At 41.9% G+C, this 12,198-nt stretch overlaps 1 protein-coding gene across 5 annotated transcripts in view; it reads left to right on the forward strand.

The window, feature by feature from the left end:
• Positions 1-12,198, forward strand: part of MTMR1 (myotubularin related protein 1) — a 72,378-nt gene that overhangs the window by 30,775 nt on the left and 29,405 nt on the right. For 4 of the 5 annotated variants that reach the window (XM_069063032.1, XM_069063034.1, XM_069063029.1 and 1 more), the window contains 4 exons: positions 1,479-1,667; positions 6,227-6,412; positions 8,852-9,058; positions 9,734-9,826. In XM_069063032.1, coding sequence (XP_068919133.1) covers positions 1,479-1,667; positions 6,227-6,412; positions 8,852-9,058; positions 9,734-9,826 — 675 coding nt within the window. The remainder of the gene's footprint in view (positions 1-1,478; positions 1,668-6,226; positions 6,413-8,851; positions 9,059-9,733; positions 9,827-12,198) is intronic. The other variant, XM_069063030.1, reaches the window with a different exon arrangement.

Below are 12,198 nucleotides of genomic sequence, written 5' to 3' on the forward strand. Positions count from 1 at the left end.
GCATGAAAAGGGGCTTCCCATTTGACCACGTGCCTTCCATCCCACACTGTGCTTACCTCCTACCTGATCTCTAGCATCCTTGGTGAACAGTCTTGCACCTGGTCATAACCTACATATCCCATCATCTACACCTTATTCCCCCATCCCTTATCTCTTCATTCCTTATTCCTATCCCTGCCACTCCTTTCACTGTGCCCATCGGAATGTCTGTTCCATGGGCAACAAACTTCCTTTCATCCTAAATCTTTTCCTCAGCCACTCCTTTTGTCTTCTAGTAATTACTGAAACCTACCACCCCCCACCCCCAATGAAGCATCCTCCCTGGTCACCCTTTCTAGTACTAGCTATACCTCTCATTCCCCTAGGCTCATTACTTAAGTTGGAAAACAGTTGGAATACCCACGTCCAAGTTCTCTCTCCAGTCGCCCAGTAATGTCTCTGTCACTGAGGGTCGGTTTTATTCATATCTACCACCCAACCCAAATCCTGGTACCTGTCTGCAGATCTCTAGGTCACATGCCTTCCAACCTCAGCAAGTTTGGTACCTGGTTTACAATGTTTCTTCCCTCCTCAACTCCTGCCATCATAATGAGGGACTTTAATGTGCATATTAACCCTCCCTCCAACATCCTAACCTCTCAGTTCCTGAACTTCTTCACTTCCCATGCTGTACTCCTGGACCCCATCAGCCACACACAGAGATGGTCATATCCTTGATCTTGCCATCATCCGTGTTCAAGAATTCTGAAATCCCTAAACACAATCTGGTGGATTTCTCCTTCTTCCTCTGCCTTCCCTCACCAGACCCTGCTCTTTACCTACACTGTGGCCTGCAGTGCCTTGATGCCTCAGTTCTCTCCCAGGCCATCTCTCCTTCTCTGGCCATACTCTTTTTTCCCCATCTTGACCTCTTGGTGAATCAGCTGAACTTTATGCTGTCCTCCTCTCTCTGAGTCCCTAACCTCCTTTTTGTATTCCCAATTACACCCTGCCAAGCCTTAGCCTTGGATTATCCCTGCCTTTCACTGACTTTACTCCTACTTATGTACTTCTAAATGTATGTAGAGAAAATCATACAACCAGTTTGATTGGGCCCTCACCTGCCTTCTCAGCTCAACTATCCCACTCTCCACTTGACCCCTCTGCAAATGTCCTATGGCTCCCCTTGCCCCTTACCCTCCCAGGGAGCTTTGCCTCATATTGTACACAAAAAATATATATATACTGGACTGGGGAAGGGCCTGTTGTAGCTGAGACGTGAAGAAAGCCGGGGAAGCCAGGAGGTAAAGATGAGGAGAGAGGAAGAGAGTTATCAACATGGGGGCTAGGCAGTGACAAGGCCGAAGTTGGAATAGTTTGTGCAAGGCAGCACCAAGGCGACCAGTTTCACTGGATGGCAGAGTCCATGGAAGGGGCAGTTACGATTCTTTTGACTGCAGTTCTTTATACTGACACGTATCCTTTACAAAACAAACTAGGTCCTGTCCTGGATTCATCCCGAGAGTCAGGCAACAATTACTCGATGCAGCCAGCCCCTTGTGGGCCCAAACGACAAACGCTGCAAAGAAGATGAGAAATACTTGCAAACGATCATGGATGCGAATGCCCAGTCACATAAACTTATTATCTTTGACGCCAGACAGAACAGTGTTGCTGATACTAACAAGGTAAGAGATGTCATTTCAAAGTAAGACTTAGAAAAATCTACCACGTTTTAAGTAACTGAGTTCTCTCCTACTTAAAGGCACCAGGCACTGAGCAGCCTGCAGATTTGACCCTGTGTTTACACTAGTCGCTCATCTGTACTTTTCATGTTATGGGATAAGGCTTCTTTTTTTTTTACCTCTTTAGCACTTTGGGAAAGTGGTTCCATAGGCAGAAATCTTGTCTGTTGTGCCAATTAATTGCATGTCTAGAAAGGGTGTCCCAAGAATGAAATAATTGTTCCATTGAAATGAGCTTGAGGCAATAGCATTCCCTTTACCCCCCTAATTCCCACTCTCTCACCAAAAAATGCAACTTCAGCGCAGCTAGGTGGCACAGTGAATGGACCATTGGCTCTGGAGTCAGGAGGACCTGAGTTTAAATCTGGCCTCAGACACTTAATACTAGCCATGTGACCTTGGGCAAGTCACTTAACCCCAATTGCCCAGCCTTTCCCCCTCCAAAAAGCAAAAAAAAAAAAAAAAAAGTGCAAGTTTAACCTTCCTAGCTTGCTTTCCAAAGGTTTAACTTATGAAATACAGGGATACCATGATCTTAGAATCCTCTGGGAATGAAGTTCTTTTATAAAGAAGTTACAGGATTAAAACAAATAGTTTTCAGAAGTCACGTCAAACATTGTTGGCGTGCACCATATATGGCAGCATCCTTAGCTGTGTCTACGCTTAGCCATAAGACAGATGTGTTTGTAAAGCTTCTCTTTGTCTGCACATAGTCTTGGGTAAGTAAAGTTGATACTCAGTTCATGAAGTCATTGAAGTTTGTCTTTGGCTTCCCAGCTTCTCCTTTCTCTTATCTTTTTTTTCCTCAGTTATGTCTTGTCCCCCCACCCATAAGAAAGGATCTGATGCCACTCATTTCTCCTTGCTGGTTGACTGATTACACTTAATTGTAGATGAGTTTCAGACAATGTATTATGTCAGTCAAGCATTGCATGGCAACTCAACTATCCCAATCTCCACTTCAGCCCTCCGCAAATGTCCTGTGGCTCCCTTTCCCCTCACTCTGCCAGGAAACTGTCTCGCATTTTACACAAAAAAATGTGTATATGCAGGACTTGGAAGGGCCTGTTGTAGACTTTGAAGAAAGCCTCTTAATTGTGTGAGGCTTTGTCTCATTGATGAAATTTCAGGCATCAATAAGCAGGTGGAGGTTGGGGGCAGGGGAACTTCCAGGAATATGGGGATACTTAGTCCCATTGGCACCAGCCAATATAGATACTTAAGACTTTTCAGGATATTTGACATTAATTCGTGGTAATTGTTTTTGTACCACAACCCTTCTGAGCCATGTCAAATGAGGCATAAAATGGAGAGATTGTGCTCACTGAGGTATTTGTCATGGTCAGGGGTGTTCTTTACATGGGGCTCAGAGGAAGGGTGATTCTTCCTGGATGGGGAGATCTTCCAGCTGCACCGGCTTGCTTGGATCATCTTCCATGGATTTCACACAAGCCTTTCCTCCTGCCTGGAATGGATTTCATCTTTTTCTCTGCTTCTCATCATCCTTGACTTCCAGACTCCACTCCAGATGCCACTTTCTCTCTGAGTCTTTTTGATTACTCTTATTGCTGATGCTTTTTCCTTTCTCAGTTTTCTTTGTATTCTACTTATTAGTGTAAATCTATCCTCCTGGTAGAATGTAAGCTCTTTGAAGATAGAAACTGTTTTATTGCTGTCTTTGTGTGCCGGGTATCTAGTACATTATTATGTGACCTCAATGAGAGTCAGTTCATGATTGCTCAAAGATGAGCTCAACAATTCATACAAGAGAAATGAAAATGATAATACTTATTGTCTATGTTATGATACATAGTTTGAAGACCAGTCCAATGAATTAACATATTATTATATTTATATGAAAAAGGGGCTTGGAGCAGCTAGGTGGTGCAGTAAGTAAAGCTCCAGCCCGGGAGTCAGGAGGACCTGAGTTCGGTTCCGGCCTCAGACACTTAACACCCACACACACACACAAAAAAAAACTAGCTGTGTAACCTTGGGAAATTACTTAACCCCAATTGCCCTCCAAAAAAAAAGAAAGGGGCTACACATGCCCAGTATATATCTATATTATTAATGTATTCAACACCCATTTGCTCATAAATCTGAACAGTGCTATTTGACAAGCATAATTTTAAAATCTGCTCTGTGCAAAGCCCTAGTCTAGGCTGAGTCCAAAAACAAAAATAAAGTCGTCCCTGTCCTAAAGAGGAAACAGTATGTGCACCAGGAAAATTGAAGTAGGAGAGAGTAATAACTGAGAGGCTAAGGGAAAGCTCTTAGGAGGACTTCATCCCAGCCTAGATCTTCATTCCCCTGATCCTCTCCAGGAGTTTGCTGCCTGGCTCACAATCTCCCAGTGCTGTCCTCATCATAGGTGTGGTTGCTAGAGATTTCCATGACCATACATTGGGATTTCCCTTTGCCTATGAAATCACAGGTCCAAAGTATTTCAAGGAGTCTGTGAACCTGGATGGAGGAAAAAATTACATATTTATTTTCACTCACCTCTAATTGATATTAAGCATTTCCCTCAGTTATTTAAAAACATTCTTATGAGAAACAGTCCATAGATTCAACAGATGTCCAGAGGAATCTAGGACACTGTAAATGAATGAACGAATAAAAGATTGAGCCCCCGCTCTAGGTGGTGAAATATCCTCCTTGCAGATGACATTGGTGTGATTACATCTTCCCCAGGACATCACTGAACCACTTGGGAGAGATCTGTAGTCATAGCAAAGTTTTAGACTAATGATCTACAAAAGAAAAATCAAGTAGATGAAATGCCTGTTCAGACTGTGATATGTAGTTGAATGAGCAGCACAGGACCAGAAACTGGTCCATCATTATGTGTGTCTTCGGCAAACACTATAGACAGGCAAATGAGGGAGTAGGAGGAAGAAAAGGCTCTGTCCGGGAATTATGGAATAACACACATTCTGAAGTCTCCAAATTGCAGCTCACCCAGAAGAGTGGCCATAAATAGGTTGCAACGTATTTCCAGTCACAAATTGTGCAGAGGAAGCAGTGTTAAACATTATCAAAGAGATGTATATCTGACAAAAAAGATGAATGAGGTATACCCAAGTGGCCAGTCTTTGTGCTACACCGGCACATGAAACACAAGGAGACCTAGTCAGGTCCCCATCGTCTTGGCCAGACTCTTTGTGGAGGATAGAAATGGCTTGGATGGTTTGCAGTTTGCTTTGGTGGTGGACGCACCCGTGTCAATGAGACAGTAGATCCATTAAAGGAAAGTTCAGAGGGTTTTTTTCTTTATTATCTTCCCCTCCCTGTGAAACCTTACAGAATGATTACATTATGCTTCCAAGATGGGATCATCTCCCACTGTGATTTCGTTGATGTGGGCTTCCTTTGGTCGAATTAGTCTTCCTTACTTTGTGGTCCTAAGTGCTATTTCAACTTCTGCATCCAGCACATTGAGGACCGAGGTGTGGAGGTCTAAATCCAGTACTTCAGCTACCACTGATGAGAAAAACAGATGATTACAGAAATATGGATAAAATGATTCCACTTTCTGTTTGTTTTCCTTCTGCCAGCTCTTATCTGCGAATGTTCTCTAGCTGCAGTACAGCTGGGTCTCGAGCTATGCTTGTTGTAGATTGAGTTTGTATTCTAAACATGTATTCCCTTTGGATGTTGTGTCTTCCTGCTTGATAATGACAGAATGTATTCATTTACAAAAGTTGCTTCTAGACTCCTCTCTCACAGATATATTATAGAAAGGAGTCTATAATTAGAAAATACAAGTACATTTTAGTTCCCAAAAAAACCCCCAAAGTGTTCTCCATGTTATTTTGTTGTACTGGAATATTTTCTTTTTTTTTTTAATTAAAAAAAATAAACTTTGAAATCAACGTCATTGGCTAGAGCTTGGAAATCTTTTTACCCTGAAGAGATTTTGTGTCAGATGTCTGCTATATTGAGGTTTGGCCTGGATTTTCAAATGGCATTAGCCTTTCTTTGTCAGGAAAACTTGAGACCAAAGCACAGATTTAGCACTGTCAACATGGGCTTCTTCAGAAGGGAGGTCCCTTCTCTATTGGCAGCTCTGCCTGGCTTCAGCTCCACAGGTCAGCATACCTTCCCCCTCTTTGTTAGGATAAGCTATTCACCTGAAATCTCATCACTGTGAAGAATTACTCAGGTTTGGACATGTGGTACCTCCCTCAGCCTCCTATCCCCTCTGCTTTGAGGGTTGGAGGATGGAGTGCTAAACTCCAAATGCCTCAACCTTCCTGGTCACTCCATTCTCCACAGGCTGCTCCTTTTGGCTTCCATTCTATGGAAGAACATGCCCCACCTGGGCCCAGCACTCCCTAGTGCAACCCCTAATTTTCAGGTTCTTATCCCATTAAATTGTAAGTTCCTTAAGGACAGAAACTGTTCCTTTGTTTTATTTGTATCTGTACACTTAGCACAGTGCCTGGCACATAGTCAGAGCTAGATAAACCACCAGTATGTTAATTTATTTTAAACAGGCAAAAGGTGGAGGATATGAAAGTGAAAGTGCCTATCCAAATGCCGAGCTGATATTCTTGGAAATTCACAATATTCATGTGATGAGAGAATCATTACGTAAATTGAAAGAAATTGTTTATCCTTCGATCGATGAGGCCAAGTGGCTTTCCAACGTGGATGCAACACATTGGTTGGAATATATAAGGGTAAATAACTTCTATCTTAACACTGTGTTATATTAAAACTTGGCATCATTGCAGCAAAGCTATATTGGTATTAATCTTACAGATGAGTGTGTCTTTTGTACTCTTAACCTTTTCTCCTCTGTTTCAATGAACAGAAATCTTGATGTGTCCTTGGCATGGAGGAAGAGGTGTTCCAGGGCAGTGCTTCTGAACTGGGATGTTGTCAGTTACATGAGAACATGGGTTTAGAGTGAAAAGTGGCCTTACGTATATCATGTAGTCCAGCACGTTTATAGAGTAAGAAACTGAGACTCAGTAGTTAATTGGCTTGGATTGTAAGGAACTGAACCAGGATTCAAACAGTCTTCCTTCAGTGCACCTCCCAGCTTACCCAACAAACAGGCTTCTCTGGCTCCTCTGAGGCCCTGGTGACACAAAGACAGAAAGGAAATGGGGCTTGTCCTCAAGGAACACTGTTTTTAATCTAGCAAGAGGAAAACTAATAAGAATATAGCATGTGTGTGTCCATTTCCTTTAATTTTAGAACTAAAAAAAAATGAGCCATGCAAGGACAGGACAGGAGAGATGTGGCTAGACAGCACTTGAAGTAAGAAAGATCCAAGGGTTTAATACTTAACTGAAGAGTCAGCAGCAGCTGCCGAGAAGAGCCCTGTGATGTGGAGCCTAGTGTGCCAGAGCAGAAAGGTAGTCCAGCTGCTGCTTGTGCCTCTCAGACTAACCGTCTGCTCTAATATGTAATTCTGGACACTTCTTTCCAAAAGCCAGGACAGAAACCTTCAGAGTAGAGTGAGCAGGGTGGCAAGGGGGCTCTTAACCATGACATCTGAGGGATCCTCCCTAGACCCTCCTCCAGGCCAGAAGCTTGCTAGCTGCTGGCAAGCCCGAGAGGAAGCAAGCAGTGGCTACCTTTGAGGAACATTCATTTGACTGCTTGTGTAAGGAACAGAAGGTGTTAAGCATGAGGAAGATAGAACTGGGGAAACACAGTAAATTGCCTTCAAAGATCTGAAGAACTGTCATGTAGACAAGATTTATTTCGCTTGTTTCCAGAGGAGAAAACACTGAGTAATGGGCCAACAGTACAGGAAGTCAGCTTTACACTCGTATCTTTATTAGGAAGAACATTCATGTAGCTAATCAAAACCAGAATGGCCTACCTTGCAAGCTTCTCCCTCTGCTAAAGATGTTCAGGTAGAGAAGTTGGTCAACTGCTCGTCAGGGTCCGTGCATCAGGTTAGAGGTTAAACTAAGTGATGTTAAGATCCTTTACAATGCTAAGATTCTAGACACTCTTTAATTGATGATGAATTCTTAGTGAATATAACTTATGATATTGTATCCTGATGTAACTATCCTAAGACAGCGTGACATTGTGGATAAGTGTTGGAATTAGAGGCCAGAGAGACTTGGTCTCAAAGAACCCCTGATACTTTGAAGCTGTGTTAAACATGGATAAGTTACTTTACTAGCCTCAGTTTCCTCATTTGTAAAACAGGGGTGATATCTGGAATAGCTTCACCACAGTGTTGCCGAGATGCTTAGATAAGAATGTATCTCAAGTTTTGTGCAAACTTTAAAGTGCTGTGGGGATACTGATACCAAAGTGAGGCAGGCCCTACCCCCAGGGCCCTTGCATTCTATTGAGGGGTTGGAGCATGTTTAGAGATATAGAAACAAAATAAAAACAGTGATTTGGGGGGATGAGTGGGACAGTAAGAACTGGGGGGATCAAAAGAGGCCTCTAGAAGGAGTTAGTACCTTGACTGAACCTTGAAGGGAACCTGAAAAGTAAGAGCCCTAGTCTGGAAGCCCCAGCAGGAGCCGGGTTGGGAAAGGCTTTAAAGACCAACTGGGGGCTATTTTATTCTAGAAGCAAGGGGAGTATCAGAGAAGGATGAGAAGTTGAAAATTGGGAGGGGGGGGGGGGTTGATCAAAGGATCAGACAGAAGAGAATCAGCTTAAGGGCCCAAGTAGAGAGGCAAGGAGAATCCTAACGATGTTGGTGGCTCACACTTAATATGTGAAGGTTTGCTTTCCATTACATTACCTCTTTTGGTTGTCTAAGTAACCCCGTGAGGGTAGGTACTAGTATTGTGCTCATTTTACAGGCAAGCATATATGCTTAGAGAGTTTGAGTGCTTTATCCAAGGTCAGACAGCTAATTACGTGAGAAGGGTCACCTCATCCCCTGAGACAGGAGAAAAAGAGGCAAGAATAGGGGTGATCAGGTGATTGAAAGTCTGGAATTAGAGAGAAAAAGGAACTCAAACAAATATGAAGTATTAGGGGAAGTCCTATGTGTAGAAGAATTGGAGAAGGGGATGATGGAAATGGCTTGAAGAGTGAAGAGAAGGTTTGGAATACCTGCTTTCCTATTAACCTGGACGGGAAACTTTTTTATTAAAAGGTGTTAAAAATGTCTGTTTTCTTTTCTGAAGATGCTTCTTGCTGGAGCAGTAAGAATTGCTGATAAAATAGAATCTGGAAAAACTTCTGTGGTGATACATTGTAGTGATGGATGGGATCGGACCGCACAGCTCACATCTCTGGCTATGCTTATGTTGGACAGCTATTACCGTACCATTCAAGGATTTGAGGCCCTTGTGGAAAAAGAGTGGACAAGCTTTGGGCACAGGTTTGCACTGGTAAGCTGAGATTATTTGGTTAATAGGTAGCTGTGATATCATCATCTTCAATATCTTTCCTGTTCTTTACTAGGAATGGTGAGTTACTATAAGAAAATAAAATGAAATGCAAAATTCATAGTGTTCCTGATGGGATATTTTTATACCTTCCTTCTGTGTCCCCATTGCAATTATATCTGACTCCCAAATAAATATCCAGAAACCAGGTACCTCTTTGCAATTAGTCTGCACCAGACTTTGCTTCACAATGAACTCAGAGGTGACATTTTATCTTTTAGTTAAAAGCAAGAAGATTGCGAGTCTCTCCCAGGTTGGCAGTGCTGCTGAGAAGAAGCTTTTAAAAGTTTTTCAAATAGTTATTTTGTGTGTATGTAATCAACTGCCAATTTATAGTCCATGTAGATAAAGGACCTGCTATGTATGTCCTGTGCAGGTGACTGGGCTTAAAAACATTTTTTAAATCATTAAGTTTATTGATCATATACGTGTTTTTTTTTAATAACCTCAGTTACGTGAAAGAAAAAAGAAAATAACAAAACATCAGCATCTAAGGGCAGAGTAGAGAGCCTGGAAAAGTCCCCAAATAAGAAAAAAGTCAAACTGCATTCTTAGTTACTTCCATTATACATTAAGATGCATAGCTTTAGCTTTTTTTTTTCTTTTTCTTTTTAAAAGAGAGTAGGCCATGGTGATGACAACCATGCAGATGCTGATAGATCTCCTATATTTCTTCAGTTTATTGATTGTGTCTGGCAAATGACAAAACAGGTAAGAGACTATCATGCAAATATGTGGAGTCTTTTACTTAAAATCCTTTTTAATGAGGTTGAAGATTGGGTATATTTTTGGGGAAGTTCCCAGTAGAATTAAGGTGATCTTTATGTATTCGTTGATGGAAAGATTGGGGATTTTGATCCTGTTTCACTCGGTTTGCTCGTATTTCAACACAGCACGATCTGGGAATGTATGTCATCCTCTGTGTATGTCTTTTCTGCCAACGGGTGGGGGACCTGCTTTATCATTCTTTTAGTCATAATTGCTTATGACTTTGATCATTGTTCTGTCTTTCTAAGTTGTTTTCCTTCGTGCTATTGTGATTTCTTGTAAACTTTTTTCCTGGTTCTACTAGCTTCACTTTGCATTAGTTCATACAAGGTTTCCCAACACTCTGAATTCTTCATATTCATTTCTAGAAGCACAACAATATTCCATCACATTCACATGCCACAGTGTCCTCAGCCATTCCCCAATCGGTAGGATACCACATTGTTTTCAGTTCTTTGCTAATACAAAGTGTGCTTCTATAAACATTATTGTACATATGAGTCTTTTCCTTCTATCCTTGTTCTCTTTGGAGTGTATGTTCAGTAGTGATATTGGTAGGTTAATAGGTCAATATGCATTTTCCAGGGACGTCTCCAAGCGCCTCTGCACCATCTGGTTGTCTTTTAAACCTCTTTATGAGCCTGAGCTAAGAGGACCCAAGCCTCTGCTTGTACGAACACACTGAATTATTGCCACAAAAACTGAAAGTAATAAAGTTACAGGACAAACTCCCTTATCCACAGGTCACTTATCTGGCAGCCTAATCTGTGATATGACCAAGAACTCAGAAGTAAGCAAAGAGGAAGCCAAATCTATTTCACGTATTTCACATGCTTTGTTTCTAAGACAAATGCTTCCCTCAGAACCACTTTGTGCTTCCTTTGTGTACTCCTCAAACAAACTGAGTTGTTTGATTCCCAGCTTATGTGCTATAAATGACATATCAAAAAAGCAGCAACAGTAAGGAGAAGAGAGCCTGTACAGGCAGGCATGATGGCAGCACCGAGAGGAGACCCGAAAAGGCACTTGGCAGATTAGGAGCTTGGAGGAGATGCTCTGGAAGGCCCCTTTTTTACCCCTCACTCTTGTCTGTTTCTGTTTTACCCCACATCTCCTGGCCTCATTCTTATTTGTAACATGCCAGCATGTGCAGCTCAAGATTAGTATAAAAAACATCTCCATTAGTGCTAGACACTAGCATGGAGAAAATCCAGCTAACTTCAAATTCATGTGTTAGAGGATACTTAGAGAAAAAGGCATCTTTACAAGCAACCACCCATATTTGGCCAGGGCCAGGTTTTCCAGTGACTTCTTCAGACCAGTGATGGACAAAGGTCTGGACAACTCAACATTGCCTGCTGGTTTTCCACTTATTCATTTGTCCTTAATATAGTTGTAATAAGAATATAATTAATTTTTTTTTAATTGCTGTTAACTGATTTTTAAATCCAGAAGCCCTGTGTGAAAATAGGAGGTACCCCAAGGCTTAGTGCCATTCTTAGCTATTAAGGCTCGTTTCAGTTAAGACTGTTTTATGCCCGTAAAGCTTAAAACTGCACAAAGACTTGGCACACTGGAATAACAGGAACATCGACTTCTTAAATTTTATTATATATTTAATTGGCTATTGGATAAATAACCTCAGATGAGTTACACACCTTATGACACACACTAATGATAAAAAGAAAACATGTTTTTCTGAACCTGTGATTTCAGAGCTCCTGCTCTGCAATTTAGGATCTTGGAAGTTGTCTGGAGCCCCGAGAGGCTCAGTGACCTCCCCAGGGTCACACAGCCTGGACCTGGCAGAGGCAGGACTTGAAGCCAGCTCTTCCTGACCCTAGGCCAGTCCCCCAGCCTCTCTGCCACAGGCTCTTACTTGGTTTTTCAGTTGATTGCTACAGAGTCAGGAAAACTGAACTAAACTAAGTCATGGGGTAAGTCATCAGAAATTTCCAGGTGACTTGGCATGATGCACACAGACTCCTTTTTTCATAAAGGACCTAGAGAGGCTTTGAGAAAGCACTTTTCTCCACCATAATTTGAGAGAACTTTACTAATTTACACAAATGCAATATGGACTTCTGACTTGGGGTTTTGTTTTATCCTTGAAAAGATAGTGAATGTTGTTGTCAGGTGCTTTTGAATAAACATCAAACACCTTCTGAGGGGAAGACAGCAGGGCAGAAAAACAGTGATCCGTTGCCAGGACTCCCATTCCCATTGTTTTGACTTAGTTACTATTTCTTGATATCACTAAAGGGTGTTTTCAAAGCAGCATCTAATTAATTACAGGGGCCTGAGTAGTCAGCAGC

The sequence above is a fragment of the Petaurus breviceps genome, unplaced genomic scaffold, assembly GCF_028583685.1.
Source record: "Petaurus breviceps papuanus isolate PSGF00001 unplaced genomic scaffold, PetGlider_PUasm1.0 90535, whole genome shotgun sequence".
Classification (NCBI taxonomy): domain Eukaryota; kingdom Metazoa; phylum Chordata; class Mammalia; order Diprotodontia; family Petauridae; genus Petaurus; species Petaurus breviceps.